This window comes from Pseudophryne corroboree, chromosome 2 (assembly GCF_028390025.1).
Source record: "Pseudophryne corroboree isolate aPseCor3 chromosome 2, aPseCor3.hap2, whole genome shotgun sequence".
Taxonomy (NCBI): Eukaryota; Metazoa; Chordata; class Amphibia; order Anura; family Myobatrachidae; genus Pseudophryne; species Pseudophryne corroboree.
This window is the reverse complement of record NC_086445.1, coordinates 12274704-12295256: the sequence shown is the minus strand read 5'-3', so window position 1 is coordinate 12295256 and position 20553 is coordinate 12274704. Positions and strand designations below refer to the sequence as shown.

At 49.4% G+C, this 20553-nt stretch overlaps 1 protein-coding gene across 1 annotated transcript; it reads right to left on the bottom strand.

Moving 5' to 3' along the window:
* Positions 1 to 14878: 14878 nt before the first annotated feature.
* LOC134992637 (CDK5 regulatory subunit-associated protein 2-like) lies at positions 14879 to 20275 on the bottom strand. The gene has a single exon (XM_063950796.1). It carries the CDS (start codon positions 20137 to 20139, stop codon positions 15652 to 15654), a length of 4488 nt encoding a protein of 1495 aa, XP_063806866.1. The 5' UTR covers positions 20140 to 20275; the 3' UTR covers positions 14879 to 15651.
* Between the last annotated feature and the right edge of the window lie 278 nt (positions 20276 to 20553).

Sequence of the window (20553 nt, the reverse complement as noted above, 5' to 3'; positions counted from 1 at the left end):
TGTAACCCATATGCCCAGACCTGTGGGTCTCCTTGTAGCAAGGAAATCACCATGCCCACCCGCTGAATCTCCGACCCAGAGGACTTGGGCCTAAGCCTGAAATATAGCTTACAGCTCTCCTTGAAACAAAAGAACTGCGAGCGATCTCCAGAAAAACGATCCGGGAGATTTACTTTCGGCTCCTTAACCCCTGAACTTGCCGCTGCTGCTGCGGGAGCTCCGCTAGCGGCCTGCGGGGTGTTCATTTTAATGGACATCTCATTAAATTGTCGAGTCAGGACCTGCACCTGATCGACCACCTGTTGCAAAGTATTTTGAGGGGTATGCTCCATATTCCCACAAAATTTCAACAGGAGTAGGGCTGCTGAATATGTTACGCACACCAGTGCTAACAGGAGTATACCGGTGTATGAACAGAGAGGGAAGCGAAGCCAAACGAACTCACAGACAGTATAACATAACATACACAGGAGGTGATGGAATAACTAATAAACACAAAGTGAACGGAGAAGCCCAAAGGCTCAGGAATTGGGTGTCTCCCTAGTGTCAGGAATGCTCAGATGGAATAGAGCGGACAATGAAGCGAGGTGTGGTGATTTAACATGTGGAGCACCTGAAATGATGTTGCTAAGAGCAACAGAAAAAACCCCAAAGGGTTACCAACGGGTGTGGGAATAAACTCCTTGGTCAGAGATAGAAATATAGACACAAAGAGAGTATCCACAATCCTAACCCCCACTTGCAGGGCACAGGTTCAGCTTACTGCCATTAAACGGACACCTGGACGCCCTGCACAGTGAGGGAGGATTAAGCAAGCAGGTCTGAGAGTACAGCCGCAAACCTGCTGGGTTCACAGAATAGCAAAAGAACCCCAGCAGGTCAAACAACTGACTCCAGTCTTACTGCTAGGTCCGGATTGGCAGAATGAAGTACCGAATCCCAAGGCCTATTCGCAGTAAGCAACAAGTAAATACAAAGTCACACAGTACTAGCTAACTCTCTGGAACTGACTAACAAACAAAGATTCAGCAGCATTTGCCTAGCCTGAGAGGATGGTTTATATAGCAGGTGCTGTCCACGCCCCACTCAGACCTCACAGACTGTGAGCACAAAACCAGCGCCGGATTCCCTGCCGTGCACAGAGCCTGTAACCACAACACAGTAAAAACCCGGACCGGAGTATCAGCTGCGCTCAGGTTACTTCGCTAACACTTGTCTCCCGGTTGCCATGGCGACGTGGCAGCACAGAGCAGGAAATCCTAACACAGCCTCACCCTAATCCTCCCCTCCCTGCAGCCTAACCCTCCCCTCCTGCAGCCTAACCCTAACCTCCGTTCCCTGCAGCCTAACCCTCCCCTTCCCCCAGCCTAACCCTAACCCTCCCGCAGCCTCACCCTAACCCTCCCTGCAGCCTCACCCTAACCCTCCGTTCCTGCAGCCTAACCCTAACCCTCCAGCAGCCTAATTCTAACCCTCCCCTCTTTGCAGCCTAACCCTCCCCTAGCCTCACCCTAACCTCCTTGCAGCCTCTCCCTAAGCCCCCCTCCTGCAGCCTAACCCTCCTGCAGCCTAACCCTCCCCTCCTGCAGACTAACCCTAACCCTCTGTTCCTGCAGCCTAACCCCAACCCCCCTCCTGCAGCCTAACCCTCCCCTAGCCTAATTCTAACCATCCCCTCCCACAGCCTAACCCTCCCCTCCCTGCAGCCTAACCCTAACCCTCCGTTCCCGCAGCCTAATTCTAACCCTCCCCTCCAGCAGCCTAACCCTAACCTTCCCCTCCTGCAGCCTCACCCTAACCCTCCCGCAGCATCACCCTAACCCTCCCCTGCATCAGCCATACCCTAACCCTCCCTGCAGCCTCACCCTAACCCTGTTCCTGCAGCCTAACCCTAGCCCTCCCCTCCCGCAGCCTAATTCTAACCCTTCCCTCCTGCAGCCTAACCTCCTGCAGCCTAACCCTAACTCCCCCTCCTGCAGCCTAACCCTAACCTTCTGTTCCTGCAGCCTAACCCCAACCCCCCTCCTGCAGCCTAACCCTCCCCTAGCCTAATTCTAACCATCCCCTCCCACAGCCTAACCCTCCCCCTCCCTGCAGCCTAACCCTCTGTTCCCGCAGCCTAATTCTAACCTTCCCCTCCCGCAGCCTCACCCTAACCCTCTGTTCCTGCAGCCTCACCCTAACCCTCCCCTCCCTGCAGCCTAACCCTCCCCTCCCGCAGCCTAATTCTAACCCTCCTCTCCCTGCAGCCTAACCATAACCCTCCCCTAGCCTCACCCTCCCCTCCTTGCAGCCTAACCCTAACTCCCCCTCCCCTCCTGCAGCCTAACCCTAACTCCCCCTCCTGCAGCCTAACTCTAACCCTCCGTTCCTGCAGCCTAACCCCCCTCCTGCAGCCTAAACCTAACCCTCCACACCCTACAGACTAACCCTAACCCTCCCGAAGCCTCACCATAACCCTCCCCTCCTTGCAGCCTAACCCTAACCTCCAGCAGCCTCACCCTAACCCTCCGTTCCCGCAGCCTAATTCTAACCCTCCCCTCCCTGCAGCCTAACCCTAACCCTCCCCTCCCGAAGCCTCACCCTAACCCTCCGCTCCTGCAGCCTAACCCTAAAGCTCCCACAGCCTAAGCCTAACCCTCCACTTCCGCAGCCTAACCCTAACTGCAGCCTAACCCTAACCTCCCGCAGCCTCAACCTAACCCTCCGCTCCTGCAGCCTAACCCTACAGCTCCCACAGCCTAAGCCTAACCCTCCCTGCAGCCTCACCCTAACCCTCCGTTCCTGCAGCCTAACCATAAAGCTCCCACAGCCTAAGCCTAACCCTCCCTGCAGCCTAACCCTAACCTCCGTTCCCTGCAGCCTAACCCTCTGTTCCTGCAGCCTAACCCTCCCTGCAGCCTAAACCTCCCTGCAGCCTAACCCTAATCCTGCCCTCCCTGCAGCCTAACCCTAACCTTCCCCTCCCTGCAGCCTAACCCTAACCTTCCCCTCCCTGCAGCCTAACCCTAACCCTCCCTGCAGCCTAACCCTAACCTCCCTGCAGCCTAACCCTAACCCTCCCTGCAGCCTAACCCTAATCCTCCCCACCCTGCAAACTAACTAACCCTCCATTCCTGTAGCCTAACCCTAACCTCCCCTCCCGCAGCATTACCTCCCCTCCTGCAGCCTAACCCTAATCCTCCCCTCCTGAAGCTTAACCCTAACCTACCCCCTTTGGTGCCTAAACTTAATCCTCTCTGACCCGCAGCCTAACCCCCCCCCACCCCCCTTCCTAGTTGCTCTGAGAAATACAGGCAGGTACTTACCCATCATGCAATACCATCAGGGAGGCGTCTGATTGGCTCCAAATTTATTCTGCAGCAACAGAATAAACACACAGCCAATGTCATTAAGAACTATCTTCAGCGTAAAGAAGAACAAGGAGTCCTGGAAGTGATGATATGGCCCCACAGAGCCCTGATCTCTACATCATCGCGTCTGTCTGGGATTACATGAAGAGAAAGGAGGATTCTAGCAAGCTACATCCACAGAAGATCTGTGGATACTTCTCCAAGATGTTCGGAACAACCTCCCTGCTGAGTTCCTTCTGAAACTGTGTGCAAGTGTACCTAGAAGAACTGATGCTGCTTTGATGGAAAAGGGAGGTCACACCAAATACTGTGATTTACATTTCTCTTCTGTTCAGTCACTTTGCATTTAGTTAATTGATAAAAGTAAACTAGTAACACTTCTACTAGTGAAAATAAGAATTTACTTACCGATAATTCTATTTCTCGTAGTCCGTAGTGGATGCTGGGGACTCCGTAAGGACCATGGGGAATAGCGGCTCCGCAGGAGACTGGGCACATCTAAAGAAAGCTTTAGGACTATCTTGTGTGCACTGGCTCCTCCCCCTATGACCCTCCTCCAAGCCTCAGTTAGGATACTGTGCCCGGACGAGCGTACACAATAAGGAAGGATTTTGAATCCCGGGTAAGACTCATACCAGCCACACCAATCACACCATATAACGTGATCTAAACCCAGTTAACAGCATGATAACAGAGGAGCCTCTAGAAAAGATGGCTCACTACAGCAATAACCCGATTTTTGTGGTAACAATAACTATGTACCAGTATTGCAGACAATCCGCACTTGGGATGGGCGCCCAGCATCCACTACGGACTACGAGAAATAGAATTATCGGTAAGTAAATTCTTATTTTCTCTAACGTCCTAAGTGGATGCTGGGGACTCCGTAAGGACCATGGGGATTATACCAAAGCTCCCAAACGGGCGGGAGAGTGCGGATGACTCTGCAGCACCAAATGAGAGAACTCCAGGTCCTCCTCAGCCAGGATATCAATTTTGTAGAATTTTACAAACGTATTTGCTCCTGACCAAGTAGCTGCTCGGCAAAGTTGTAAAGCCGAGACCCCTCGGGCAGCCGCCCAAGATGAGCCCACCTTCCTTGTGGAGTGGGCATTTACAGATTTTTGGCTGTGGCAGGCCTGCCACAGAATGTGCAAGCTGAATTGTACTACAAATCCAACGAGCAATAGTCTGCTTAGAAGCAGGAGCACCCAGCTTGTTGGGTGCATACAGGATAAACAGCGAGTCAGATTTCCTGACTCCAGCCCTCCTGGAAACATATATTTTCAGGGCTCTGACAACGTCTAGCAACTTGGAGTCCTCCAAGTCCCTAGTAGCCGCAGGCACCACAAATAGGTTGGTTCAGGTGAAACGCTGAAACCACCTTAGGGAGAAACTGAGGACGAGTCCTCAATTCCGCCCTGTCCGAATGGAACATCAGATAAGGGCTTTTTCAGGATAAAGCCGCCAATTCTGACACGCTCCTGGCCCAGGCCAGGGCCAACAGCATGACCACTTTCCATGTGAGATATTTTAACTCCACAGATTTAAGTGGTTCAAACCAATGTGACTTTTGGAACCCAAAAACTACATTGAGATCCCAAAGTGCCACTGGAGGCACAAAAGGAGGCTGTATATGCAGTACCCCTTTTACAAACGTCTGAACTTCAGGGACTGAAGCTAGTTCTTTTTGGAAGAAAATTGACAGGGCCGAAATTTGAACCTTAATGGACCCCAATTTCAGGCCCATAGACACTCCTGTTTGCAGGAAATGTAGGAATCGACCCAGTTGAATTTCCTCCGTCGGGCCTTACTGGCCTCGCACCACGCAACATATTTTCGCCAATTGCGGTGATAATGTTTTTGCGGTTACATCCTTCCTGGCTTTGATCAGGATAGGGATGACTTCATCCGGAATGCCTTTTTTCCTTCAGGATCCGGCGTTCAACCGCCATGCCGTCAAACGCAGCCGCGGTAAGTCTTGGAACAGACAGGGTCCTTGCTGGAGCAGGTCCCTTCTTAGAGGTAGAGGCCACGGATCCTCCGTGAGCATCTCTTGAAGTTCCGGTTACCAAGTCCTTCTTGTCCAATCCGGAGCCACGAATATAGTGCTCACTCCTCTCCATCTTATCAATCTCAGTACCTTGGGTATGAGAGGCAGAGGAGGGAACACATACCCTGACTGGTACACCCACGGTGTTACCAGAGCGTCTACAGCTATTGCCTGAGGGTCCCTGGACCTGGCGCAATACCTGTCGAGTTTTTCCCAACGGTTTATAATCATGTGGAAGACTTCTGGGTGAAGTCCCCACTCTCCCGGGTGGAGGTCGTGCTGAGGAAGTCTGCTTCCCAGTTGTCCACTCCCGGAATGAATACTGCTGACAGTGCTATCACATGATTTTCCGCCCAGCGAAGAATCCTTGCAGCTTCTGCCATTGCCCTCCTGCTTCTTGTGCCACCCTGTCTGTTTACGTGGGTGACTGCCGTGATGTTGTCCGACTGGATCAACACCGGCTGACCTTGAAGCAGAGGTCTTGCTAAGCTTAGAGCATTGTAAATGTCCCTTAGCTTCAGGATATTTATGTGAAGTGATGTCTCCAGGCTTGACCATAAGTCCTGGATATTCCTTCCCTGTGTGACTGCTCCCCAGCCTCGCAGGCTGGCATCCGTGGTTACCAGGACCCAGTCCTGAATGCCGAATCTGCGGCCCTCTAGAAGATGAGCACTCTGCAACCACCACAGGAGGGACACCCTTGTCCTTGGTGACAGGGTTATCCGCTGATGCATCTGAAGATGCGACCCGGACCATTTGTCCAGCAGGTCCCACTGAAAAGTTCTTGCGTGGAATCTGCCGAATGGGATTGCTTCGTAGGAAGCCACCATTTTACCCAGAACCCTTGTGCATTGATGCACTGAGACTTGGCTCGGTTTTAGGAGGTTCCTGACTAGCTCGGATAACTCCCTGGCTTTCTCCTCCGGGAGAAACACCTTTTTCTGGACTGTGTCCAGGATCATCCCTAGGAACAGAAGACAAGTCGTCGGAACCAGCTGCGATTTTGGAATATTGAGAATCCAACCGTGCTGTAGCAACACTACCTGAGATAGTGCTACACCGACCTCCAACTGTTCCCTGGATCTTACCCTTATCAGGGAATTGTCCAAGTAAGGGATAACTAAAATTCCCTTCCTTCGAAGGAATATCATCATTTCGGCCATTACCTTGGTAAAGACCCGGGGTGCCGTGGACCATCCATACGGCAGCGTCTGAACTGATAGTGACAGTTCTGTACCATAAACCTGAGGTACCCTTGGTGAGAAGGGTAAATTTTGACATGAAGGTAAGCATCCTTGATGTCCCGAGACATCATGTAGTCCCCTTCTTCCAGGTTCGCAATCACTGCTCTGAGTGACTCAATCTTGAATTTGAACGTCTGTATGTAAGTGTTCAAAGATTTTAGATTTAGAATCGGTCTCACCGAGCCGTCCGGCTTCGGTACCACAACAGTGTGGAATAATACCCCGTTCCCTGTTGCAGGAGGGGTATCTTGATTATCACCTGCTGGGAATACAGCTTGTGAATGGCTTCCAAAACTGTCTCCCTGTCAGAAGGAGACATCGGTAAAGCCGACTTTAGGAAACGGCGAGGGGGAGACGTCTCGAATTCTAATTTGTACCCCTGAGATATCACCTGAAGGATCCAGGGTTCTACTTGCGAGTGAGCCCACTGCGCGCTGAAATTCATTGAGACGGGCCCCCCACCGTGCCTGATTCTGCTTGTAAAGCCCCAGCGTATACTGAGGGCTTGGCAGAGGCGGGAGAGGGTTTCTGTTCCTGGGAACTGGCTGATTTCTGCAGCCTTTTTCCTCTCCCTCTGTCACGGGGCAGAAATGAGGAACCTTTTGCCCGCTTATCCACGAAAAGACTGCGCCTGATAATACGGCGTCTTCTCATGTTGAGAGGCGACCTGGGGTACAAACGTGGATTTCACAGCTGTTGCCGTGGCCACCAGGTCTGAAAGACCGACCCCAAATAACTCCTCCCCTTAATAAGGCAATACTTCCAAATGCCGTTTGGAATACGCATCACCTGACCACTGACGTGTCCATAACCCTCTACTGGTAGAAATGGACAACGCACTTAGACTTGATGCCAGTCGGCAAATATTCCGCTGTGCATCACGCATATATAGAAATGCATCTTTTAAATGCTCTATAGGCAAAAATATACTGTCCCTATCTAGGGTATCAATATTTTCAGTCAGGGAATCCGACCACGCCAACCCAGCACTGCACATCCAGGCTGAGGCGATTGCTGGTCGCAGTATAACACCAGTATGTGTGTAAATACATTTTAGGATACCCTCCTGCTTTCTATCAGCAGGATCCTTAAGGGCGGCCATCTCAGGAGAGGATAGAGCCCTTACAAGCGTGTGAGCGCTTTATCCACCCTAGGGGTGTTTCCCAACGCACCCTAACCTCTGGCGGGAAAGGATATAATGCCAATAACATTTTCGAAATTATCAGTTGTTATCGGGGGAAACCCACGCATCATCACACACCTCATTTAATTTCTCAGATTCAGGAAAACTACAGGTAGTTTTTCCTCACCGAACATAATACCCCTTTTTGGTGGTACTCGTATTATCAGAAATGTGTAAAACATTTTTCATTGCCTCAATCATGTAACGTGTGGCCCTACTGGAAGTCACATTTGTCTCTTCACCGTCGACACTGGAGTCAGTATCCGTGTCTATATCTGCCATCTGAGGTAACGGGCGCTTTAGAGCCCCTGACGGCCTATGAGACGTCTGGACAGGCACAAGCTGAGTAGCCGGCTGTCTCATGTCAACCACTGTCTTTTATACAGAGCTGACACTGTCACGTAATTTCTTCCAACAGTTCATCCACTCAGGTGTCGACCCCCTAGGGGGTGACATCACTATTACAGGCAATCTGCTCCGTCTCCACATCATTTTTCTCCTCATACATGTCGACACAAAAGTACCGACATACAGCACACACACAGGGAATGCTCTGATAGAGGACAGGACCCCACTAGCCCTTTGGGGAGACAGAGGGAGAGTTTGCCAGCACACACCAGAGCGCTATATATATATACAGGGATAACCTTATATAAGTGTTTTTCCCCTTATAGCTGCTGTATAGTTAATACTGCGCGTAATTAGTGCCCCCCTCTCTTTTTTAACCCTTTCTGTAGTGTAGTGACTGCAGGGGAGAGCCAGGGAGCTTCCCTCCAACGGAGCTGTGAGGGAAAATGGCGCCAGTGTGCTGAGGAGATAGGCTCCGCCCCCTTATCGGCGGCCTTATCTCCCGTTTTTCTATGTATTCTGACAGGGGTTAAATGCATCCATATAGCCCAGGAGCTATATGTGATGCATTTTTTTTGCCATCCAAGGTGTTTTTATTGCGTCTCAGGGCGCCCCCCCCCCAGCGCCCTGCACCCTCAGTGACCGGAGTGTGAAGTGTGCTGAGAGCAATGGCGCACAGCTGCGGTGCTGTGCGCTACCTTGTTGAAGACAGGACGTCTTCTGCCGCCGATTTTCCGGACCTCTTCTGCCTTCTGGCTCTGTAAGGGGGCCGGCGGCGCGGCTCTGGGACCCATCCAAGCTGGGCCTGTGATCGTCCCTCTGGAGCTAATGTCAAGTAGCCTAAGAAGCCCAATCCACTCTGCACGCAGGTGAGTTCGCTTCTTCTCCCCTTAGTCCCTCGATGCAGTGAGCCTGTTGCCAGCAGGTCTCACTGAAAATAAAAAACCTAAACTAAAACTTTCACTAAGAAGCTCAGGAGAGCCCCTAGTGTGCACCCTTCTCGTTCGGGCACAGAGATCTAACTGGGGCTTGGAGGAGGGTCATAGGGGGAGGAGCCAGTGCACACCAGATAGTCCTAAAGCTTTCTTTAGATGTGCCCAGTCTCCTGCGGAGCCGCTATTCCCCATGGTCCTTACGGAGTCCCCAGCATCCACTTAGGACGTTAGAGAAAGTATTCTTACTGTGCAGCCTTTTCTCCACACCTGCCTAACACGTCTGCACAGTATATATCTATATGTGGATCTGGGACTCAGGTTGACAGCTGTTGGTCGACACACCTTAGGTCGACACGGACAAAATGTCAACATGAACAAGGTCGACAGGAAAAAAGGTCAAGATGAGGTTTTAATGTGTTTTTGGTGTCGTTTTCTTCGTAATGTGACCGGGAACCCGAATTAGTGCACCGCGTCCCCTCGCATGGTGAGCGAACTTCGGGCAAGGTTACTATTCCCAATCGTAGTCCACGTGGAGCGTAAAACTCATGTCGACCTTTTTCCTGTTGTCCCTTTGTCGGTGTCGACCTATTTGCAGTGTGGACCTAATTTATGCCTTTACAGTCAGCACTGCGCCACCTCTGCAGTAATACACGGAAAACGCTGTCTCCTCCTGTCCCGGGCGGCAGTGGTGTGGTTACTGGCGGGCAGTAGGCACCCCCTTCTGACCACACTGAGCTGATTATTGCTGTAAAGGCGTAGATTAGTGATAGTACGTCTCTGCTGCAGCTGTACTGTGTTATATGGATGAGGTTGCTGACCTTCCTCTTACAGAGAGTCAGCTGCAAGGAAAGATTATATCTCAAGCACCCAGTGCCAGGGACCCATCAATCTGTGACACGGAGCCATTACCCCTTCAGGAGAGAGAGACAGGTTCTACTAACAAGAAAAGAGATGGACGGAGACTATGGGGGTCATTCCGAGTTGATCGCTCGCTAGCTGCTTTTAGCAGCATTGCACACGCTAGGCCGCCGCCCTCTGGGAGTGTATCTTCGCTTAGCAGAATAGCGAACGAAAGATTAGCAGAATTGCGAATACAAAATTCTTAGCAGTTTCTGAGTCGCTCCAGACCTACTCCTACACTGCGATTAGCTCAGCCCATTTAGTTCCTGGTTTGACGTCACAAACAGCCACTCCCCCGTTTCTCCAGACACTCCCGCGTTTTATCCTGCACGCCTGCGTTTTTCTGCACACTCCCAGAAAACGGCCAGTTTCCGCCCAGAAACACCCACTTCCTGTCAATCACACTTCGATGAAAATTCTTCGTTCGGACGTGAGTAAATCTACTAAGTTTTGTGTTAAAATACATTGCGCATGCGCACTGCGCACCCGCATTTTAGCCTTAATCGCTCCGTTGCGAAAATCGGCAACGGGCGATCAACTCGGAATGACCCCCTATATCCCTGATTGGAATTTTGGAGGAATTGGGACTCCCTTGGATGGAGTAACAGTGACTTATTGAACTCTACAGTGTATATACACATATATAATTTTTACCTATATCTAAGAGCACAGCTGCTAAATACTGTATATTGCATTGTGTGTATAAAGGTGGTGGGGACCACTTGGCATCTGTTGCTGCATCTTTGAGTTGAGCGCTGATTTAATCCTTTGTGTTTTATGTAAAGAGAATGTATATTCCCCAAGCTGTGAACTCGTCACTAGAAGTCCGAGCTCCATCCAGGCTCCTAGCACCGGCTTTATTCAATAACACTTTCTCATTCTCCTCCTGACCCTCAGCTCAGATTACTATCATTTCTCCTAAGTGACCCGTGATAGTGTGGGGAGAACGGTCTTTACATCTGTGTGATGTAAGGGGGAAGTGGTGGTGTTGATGTGTGTGATGTAAGGGGGAAGTGGTGGTGTTGATGTGTGTGATGTAAGGGGGAAGTGGTGGTGTTGATGTGTGTGATCTATGGGAAGTGGTGTTGTTGATGTGTGTGATCTAAGGGAAGTGGTGGTGTTGATGCGTGTGATCTAAGGGAAGTGGCGATGTTGATGTGTGTGATCTAAGGGAAGTGGTGGTGTTGATGTGTGTGATCTAAGGGAAGTGGTGGTGTTGATGTGTGTGATCTAAGGGAAGTGGTGGTGTTGATGTATGGGACGTGGTGGTGTTGATGTGTGTGATGTATGGGACGTGGTGGTGTTGATGTGTGTGATGTATGGGAAGTGGTGGTGTTGATGTGTGTGATGTATGGGAAGTGGTGGTGTTGATGTGCGCGATGTAGGGGAGGTGGTGGTGTTGATGTGTGTGATGTAGGGGAAGTGGTGGTGTTGATGTGTGTGATGTAAGGGGGAAGTGGTGGTGTTGATGTGTGTGATGGAAGGGGGAAGTGGTGGTGTTGATGTCTGTGATGTAAGGGGGAAGTGGTGGTGTTGATGTGTGTGATGTAAGGGGGAAGTGGTGGTGTTGATGTGTGTGATGTAAGGGAAGTGGTGGTGTTGATGTGTGTGATGTAAGGGAAGTGGTGATGTTGATGTGTGTGATCTATGGGAAGTGGTGTTGTTGATGTGTGTGATCTAAGGGAAGTGGTGGTGTTGATGTGTGTGATCTAACGGAAGTGGTGGTGTTGATGTGTGTGATCTAACGGAAGTGGTGGTGTTGATGTGTGTGATGTAAGGGAAGTGGTGGTGTTGATGTGTGTGATGTAAGGGAAGTGGTGGTGTTGATGTGTGTGATGTAAGGGAAGTGGTGGTGTTGATGTGTGTGATGTATGGGACGTGGTGGTGTTGATGTGTGTGATGTATGGGAAGTGGTGGTGTTGATGTGCGCGATGTAGGGGAGGTGGTGGTGTTGGAGTGCGCGATATAGGGGAGGTGGTGGTGTTGGTGTACGCGATGTAGGGGAGGTGGTGGTGTTGATGTGTGTGATGTAGGGGAAGTGGCGGTGTTGATGTGTGTGATGTAGGGGAAGTGGTGGTGATGAGGTGTGTGATGTAGGGGAAGTGGTGGTGTTGATGTGTGTGATGTAGGGGAAGTGTTGATGTGTGTGATGTAGGGGAAGTGGTGGTGTTGATGTGTGTGATACAGGGGAAGTGGTGGTGGTGATGATGTGTGTGATACAGGGGAAGTGGTGGTGGTGATGATGTGTGTGATATAGGGGAAGTGGTAGTGTTGATGTGTGTGATATAGGGGAAGTGGTGGTGGTGGTGATGAGGTGTGTGATGTAGGGGAAGTGGTGGTGTTGATGTGTGTGATGTAGGGGAAGTGGTGGTGGTGATGATGTGTGTGATACAGGGGAAGTGGTGGTGGTGATGATGTGTGTGATATAGGGGAAGTGGTAGTGTTGATGTGTGTGATATAGGGGAAGTGGTAGTGTTGATGTGTGTGATATAGGGGAAGTGGTAGTGTTGATGTGTGTGATATAGGGGAAGTGGTAGTGTTGATGTGTGTGATATAGGAGGAGTGGTGGTGTTGATGTGTGTTATATAGGAGGAGTGGTGGTGTTGATGTGTGTTATATAGGAGGAGTGGTGGTGTTGATGTGTGTTATATAGGAGGAGTGGTGGTGTTGATGTGTGTGATGTAGGGGAAGTGGTGGTGTTGGTGGGTGTGATATAGGGGCAGTGGTGGTGTTGATGTGCGTGATGTAGAAGTGGTGGTGATGTGTGCGAGTAGAAGTGGTGGTGTTGGAGTGTGTGATGTAGGGGAAGTGGTGGTGTTGGTGTGCGTGATGGCAACCATCAATGGCTATCCTTAATGATGCTGCTAATTACATCACATAGTAAGGAAACACTTTCCCTTACCTTATACAAGGTAACAGAGTCCTTGGTGAGGTTCCCGGGGAATAATAAATACTAGAATAAACACTAAGCCTTGGAGAGAGATAAAGTAGCAGCCAATCAGCTCCTAGCTGCCATGTTACAGGCTGTGTTTGACAGATGACAGGAGCTGATAGGTTGGTACTTTGAGGTCTATGTGCTAAGATGTGGGGGGTATTTATCAAAGTATGGGGAAAATGGAGATGGATAAAGTACTAACCAATCTCATGTTACAGGCTGTGCTTGACAAATGACAGTTAGGAGCTGATTGGTTGGTATTTTATCTCTCTCCATGGCTTGGTACATCTCCCCATCACATTTCGCTCCAAGATGAATGTCAGGCGTATCTGTGTTACATTATTATATTATTAGTCACAGCTGACTGCTTAGAAATGATTTTGGCTGTAATAATATTACATTAAACTGGACTCTGGAAGTCAGACAGAAACACTGTGTATGGGGAAACAGCTGCGACGTGTGTGACCCAGAGTCCCTGCCTCTCTGTGTGATTCTGACGTGCAGACGGAGCACCTGTAGGATGGAGCAGCGGTTCTCAAACTCTGTCCCCAGGACCCCACACAGGTGGATCACCAACGGCCACAGCTGAACTGGAAAACATGAACTGCGTGGGGTCCCGGGGACGGAGTCTGAGAACTACTGGGATAGAGGTTTCATTATTGTAACAAACAGTCCACAGTGAAACCTCTTGTAGCAGATGATCCTATCACGACCCAAATATGAAACTTTGGGGATTTATTAACATTATGAACAAGTTTTTGAGATTTTTTTTTTTTTAAATTGACTTTTTTAGAAAATCTAAAATTTTTAAAAATGTTTCGTTTTTTTGAAACATGCTGCGGTTTTATATATACGCATGAAAGCCCATAAACAGGTTTCATGTGAGACCTTGCCCTCTCCCTAGCTCAGTTAGGTGAGCCGCAAATGCAATTTAAAACCAAGTTCTTAGCAGTTTTGTTAAAAAATTGCATCTTTAAAGCCGTATCACTTCAAACCCAGTGTACGTATCAGCCTAATGGGCCCTACACACTGGCAGATCCGCCGCCAAGCTGCCCGACAGCGGATACTGCCGACCCGACGGCGGGGAGTTTTTTCACTTGCCCGTCACCCGGCTCCATAGCACTGCATGGTAATATGGACAATCTCGTCCATATTGGCCTGCATGCATAAGAGACGGTGGCACCAACAATTAACAAGCGTGGGGCCGCGCATCATTAATGCCTACACACAGAACGATATGATCAAGTTCTCGTTCATTAATGAACGAGAACGTTCATATCGTGCATTTATCTGCCAGTGTGTAGGGCCAATTAGATTTAGAGGTTATCCTCACACCCAAGGCATCAATTAATATATGCAATCTCATTACAATCTAAAATGAAACCTGTTTTTATTTGGCATGGAATAATAAACCAAAACGCAAATTCCCTCTGAAAAAGCAATGCGTCTTTGGAATTGATTTGCAAATTACATTTGCTGCTCGAGTTCTCCATGAGAACTGCTCATATTACACTTAACTGGAGACAGCGACAGTCCGATCACACATACACACACCTATCCAACGTCTGCATCTCACACTTACGGCCCCAGCGATCACAGTGCGCCCCCTAGTGTCACATTGCAGTAACAGGCACTGGGACACTAGATGCTGTTAGGTTAGAGGGGAGTGTCTGGATTCGGCCTTCTTACAAATACTTTATTAAATGTAGAGACGTCCTTGGATGATGCAGAACACTCTAATCCCTCAGTACCTACAGCGGCGTAGTCAGGTGACAAATACTGAGCCCACGTCGCCTGTACGGATGTGGTCTCCACGAGGTACACAAGACTTTGCTCTTAGAACCCATCCACATTCGGAGTAAAAGCAGCAGAGACGCGTATCAGAGACAGCAGCCACAGACACCATCAGAATGACACAACACCAATATATAGTGCTTAAAGATTGTATAATAGCAATAGCTCTTATCCACATTAACTTACAACTTTACAAATTAAACGTAGCAGAAGTACTACAATCGGGAACGGCACATACTATAAAATTATAAATATACTGTATACTACCAAGCTGCTTTCAATACATTTAAAAATACACCAATATATTATAAAAAATGCAATATTGCAACCTTAAAAACGCACACACATTTTATATACCCACAAGACAGGAAGGCGGCACTCAGGGACAGAATGTAGTACTACAAGCAGTTTCCAAAGCTTTGGTTTTATTTAAAAACCATCTTCAGGGATAATCTTATCTTTAAATAGAACTAAAGGGCCCTACACACTGGCGGATTTGCTGCCCAAGTGCCCGACAGCCGATATGGCCGACCCGGCGACGGAGGGAGTGAAGTTTCTTCACTCCCCTCGACACCATAGCCCTGCATGCTAATATGGACGAGATTGTTCATATTGGCATGCAGGTATAAACAACCCGGCACAAACGATGAACGAGCGCGGGGCCACACATCGTTGGGGCATACACAATGAAAGATATGAACGATATCTCATTAATGAACGAGGTCGTTTATATCTTTCAGCGTAATCGCCAAGTGCGTAGGGCCCATAATACGTTGGAAACGGTTTGCGATACTCTACTATTTATTTTCCCTAAGTGCCACCTTCCTGTCTTGCAGGTATCATTACCCTTTTGGACCTTGGGCAGTTGCTGGATTCTGGACATGTGTGTATGTATGAAGTTGGCATTTAGTGGCGCTTGTCTACTACCTGAACCTCTAGATTCCCTTTAGCTCTCCTGAGAATGTCATGAGTCATGGCCAACTGGTCTAGGATGAGCTTCTCAATGTCCTCTTTCATTTGGTTCTCGGAGTAAACGCGTTTCACCATCCCAGACAACAACTGTTCTTGTTCGAAAACCCTTTTCCGAAGACGGGTGATTTCCCGGTTTGTCTCTTCCTCCTGATGAATGCTGTAAGAGCTGTGAATCTGTAATGGCAAGGACACTCTCCACAGGAGCTTAAGCAAGCTGTTGGCTTCCTCCAGAGACTGCTTTGTCCTGCTAAGTTTCTCAAAGAAAATGTTACCGAAATGTTCCGTCATGTTGAGCAGGGCAGTCTGCACACCATGGTCAATGAAGGCCTCTGTCTCCTGCAAGACATTTTTTGCTTCCACAATCTGCTTGTGTAGGGCATTATAGTCTTCCACTAAACCGAGCACGTGGCAGCCACGTTTATCGGCCCACATTCTGTGTCCAGGAACCAAGCGGGATGGGGTGTAGGAAGAGCTGTCCGCTGAATGGTCGCTGTAGGCATCTTCCTCACCGTACAAGGCATCGCTAAGTTTGTATTCCAACTCCTTCAGCCACTCTATTGTTTGCGTCAGCTGCTCCTGGAAGGCCAAAGCGATGTTGGTGTCCAGGTCACTGTTTGGCAGCAGATCCTTAAAAGCTTTCAAAAGGTTAAAAAAATTCTTTGAACATATAATGCTCAGGTTGTGGCTTTCCTTAATCTTCTGCCGTTGGAGGGACAGTTCTCGAGCCTGAGACTGTACTAGCAAGTCATACTTAGAAAGAGAAGTGGTGTCTTCAAACGACCTCCCTGAGCTGGGCACATTAGGAAACTTGCTCTGTTGGTGCATTGCCGATACCCTGATGGAAGTAGCTGTTTGTAGTAGGAGAGATTGGCTGTTATTGGCACATTCTGCACAGAAGTTATCATGCTGGCAACGTGTTCCTGGTACATGTCCATCCACGCTAGGTCTGCAGACTTCTCCCTCAAAGTACGATTTCTCATCATGGGCTTCACCCGCATTTATAGAGTTTGTGATGGTCTTATCCAAGGATAGGTTTGAAAAATATCCATCTCCTGCACCTGAATGATCCAGCTGAACACCGTTGTCAAGAGCTTCATCTAGCACTTTATTGGCGTGACATTTGTCCAATTGCATCTGCTCAGAATGTTGAGAAAGCCTGTTATTATCCATCTGTAGGACTTTCAGTGGTGACTGCTCCGAGTTCTCTCTCCCCACTCCACTGGTGTTTTTCAGGTCAGACCTCATGTCCAGGTCCATGTGTTTTACTCCACCCGACTGCAGTTTCTCAATCTCCATTTGTGCATATTTCAGTTGTTCCGAGAGTCTGTAGTTCTCTAACTGTAGCTCTTGCTGTAAGGTATGTTCTGAAGAACCTGCCTCCACCTTATTTGGGTCATCCATGTTGGAGGTGTTGTCCAACCCTTTCACCGACGCTTCGTTTGCTTTAAGGGACTCTATCTCCATTTCAGCAGATCTGAGCTGATTGTAGAGTCTGCAGTTTTCTATCTCTAGCTCTTCCTCCTGACATACGTGGGTTTGGTTGTTGGAAATCATCATTTGAGCATCGGTCTTGAATTTTTTGTATGAGAACGACTTTTGCAGAACTGGAAGCCGGGATTTCTTTGTACATTGATTCATACGTTGCTTTGGCTGTAAACCTCTCGTAATATCACAACTGCTTTTACTAACTTGTAGAGGAAATGGTTGATACTTCAGATCAATGTCTAGATCTTTCCCACCTCCTAAGTCTCCTATATCTTCTGCATTTTCTTTCCTAAGATCAACAAGAGTGCTTTTGTCAGCATAGTACTTCAGCTCTGTCTGAGAGCATGACGACACTGTGTTTCTTTTGTGGTCAATCTTCTCCTTTTTGGGCTGTATGGGGGAATTTGCAGGACTGTCTCCTGTTAGAGTGTCGCTCTTCTTGTCCAGCATTCCAAATGTACAGTCTATTTGATCTTTAGTGTAAAAACTTTTTATATGGTCTCCTTCAGTTACTTCAGGAACTTGATCCTCTGTTTGCGTTCCATTGTCTTTCATAAGGAACAGGCTGAGCGCCTTACCATTCTCTGTGATGCTTGAGTTCTGTTTATCTATGTTCCTTTCATTTTGTTCTCCTGCAAAATAGTCATAATTTGGATCAAGGTGATCAAGACAGATGCTTAAGTATGAGGTCTGATCTCCGATAAATGATAAGGTGTCGCCTTCCCCATATTTTGACATGATCTGCGCTTCCATAATCTTTCGCAGCTCTTGGTTAGCCTGAATGTTCTCTTCCAGCCACCTTCTCAACATAGAGATTGCATCGAGCTCTTTCTGTAGACTTCCAGACTCTCTCTCATATCGCAGTAACCTGGAGTACATTTCTTGCTCAGACTGAAGCGTGAAAACCAGTTTCCTGTATTCAGGATCAATGTTCTCTTTCAGGTTTTGGAACTGAGCTGATTCTCGGGCTTTAGCCAAGACCGCTTTAAGATGATCAATTTCATTTAAGAGTTTGTTATTTTCTTTGGTTTTTGTCTTTAAAGCGGTGGTGAGGCCTTGTATTGCTTTGTCTCTCTTCAGCGCATTTCTCTCTTCAATAGCGGAGGCCGCCTTATTAGCCTCTAGCTTCTGCTGCAGGTCTTTTAGAAGACTGTCCATTTCCTTCATTTTCTCTTGAAACTCATTAACATTCTTCTCTTTGTCCTCCAAGCTTTTTAATGCATTGTCTACATTGCACATGGGATCGGAAGCATCTACACCATCTTCACCGGCACCATTTACCGAGAACAAGCTGGGGGCGCTATTTGCATTGGAGCTTCCATTGGACGTTTCGCATGGTATCATGGCGGCGATCTGCTTCTCAAGCTGAGCAATTAGAGCATCTTTAGAAAGCAGAGTTTCATTTAAACACTGTATGATCCAGTCTCTCTCCGCCAGTATCCCCACACACTTGGTATATTGTTCTTTAACGACCAAAAGTCTTTCCTCAGAATTAAACCTTTGCAAACGCTCCTGATCAAGCAGCGCACATACATTCTCCAGCTCGGCCGCTTTCTGCGCCAGCTCCTCCTGTAAGAGGTGTATGTTCTGGTTATGAGGATCCTCTATATCTTGCAGCTGCCTGAGGTGCTCTTCTCTCAGCCGCTGGACAGCAGAGCCATGTTCTCCAGCCAGGCTCTCCACGGCCTTGGAAGCTCTGACCAGAAGCTTCTGCTTCTCCTGGAACTCGTGTTTCAAGCTTTCCACCTCCACACGGAGCTCGATGTTCATGCGGTGCAGCTCCTCGCTGCTGTTGTCACAGCGCCGCTGGACCTGCTCCTCCAAGAAGTAGATGCGCAGCTTCAGGTTGAAGTTCTCTTTCTTCAGCTCTGTGATCTGCTTCTCAAAGTCTTTCATGGTGTGAGCTCTTTCCACCGACAGCCGGTCATAGCCGCCTCTCCCGGGGGGAGCACCCTCTTCTGCATTATGCCAATCATAACCGACTCTCCCGGGAGAAGCACTCTCAGTGCGAAGTCGGTCATAGCCGTCTCTCACAGAGGATGCACTCTCTGTGGGAAGCCAGTTATAGCCGACTCTCCCAGGGAATGCACTCTGAACGGGCAGCCGGACATAGCCGTCTCTCCTGGGGGAAGCACTCTCAGTGCACAAACTGTCTCTTTCCAGGGTATGAGCTCCACTGATGGGGAGATGTGGTCTCTGAAAACCACCACTCACAGGGAGATGTCTCTCAACAGGCAGGAAGTCTCTGTCACTATCATTGCCAGAGGGATGTCTCTCACCAGATGGGCAGTCTCTCTCACTAACAATCCAAGCGAGAAGTGTCTCCCCTGACAGCAAGTCTCTCTCGCTATCATTCCCAGAGGGATGTCTCCCACCAGACAGGCTGTCTCTCTGATCATCTTCTCCAGGATGATATCTCTCACCAGATGTGCTCTCCTTATCCTTACCAGAGGGCTGTCTCTCACCACCTGTGCGGTCTGTCTCATTATCCTGAGCAGAGGGATGTCTTCCACCAGACTGGCTGTCTCTCTGATTATCTTCCCCAGGATGATGTCTCTCACCAGATGTGCTCTTCTTATCAGAGGGCTGTCTCTCACCACCTGTGCGGTCTGTCTCATTATCCTGAGCAGAGGGATGTCTTCCACCAGACTGGCTGTCTCTCTTATTATCTTCCCCAGGATGATGTCTCTCACCAGATGTGCTCTCCTTATCCTTACCAGAGGGCTGTCTCTCACCAGCCGTGCGGTCTCTCTTATTATCCTGACCAGGGGGCTGTCTCTCATCAGATGGGCTGTCTCTCTCACTATATTCCCCAGGGTGACGTCTCTCACCAGGCGAGCTGTCTCTCTCGGTCTCTATACTCTGGGGACCCGGCGGCAGTGACTCGGGCCCGGAGCGGGTGATGCCGGGTGTCCCCCGGCCGGGCGGCGCCTCCATCCTATATCGGGATAACGGTCACCGCGTCCACATTCAAACCGCCGCCATCTTGTCTGCCAGCGCGGGCACATGACGTGCGCGCTCCCGCCGGGACACAGGTACCTGTGTGGGCGCGCCCGCCAACGTATCTCCGCCAGCTGCTCTCTCCACCCTGCGCGCGCTCCCGGACGCTCCCTCCACCCAGTGCGCGCTCCCGGCCTCCCGCTCCCAAGGCTCGTCTAGCCTTCTCCTCGCTGTCCTCAGCGGCTGCTTGGCTGGCGGGGAGCTGTGGGTTGTGTGTGCGGGGCCTGCTCGCTGTCACACCCGGGGGGCCTGCGCTGTACATCTCACTGACAGGGTAGAGGGAGATAAAGCACCAGCCAATCAGCTCCGAGCTGCCATGTTGTAGGCTGTGTATGATATAAATGCCAGGCG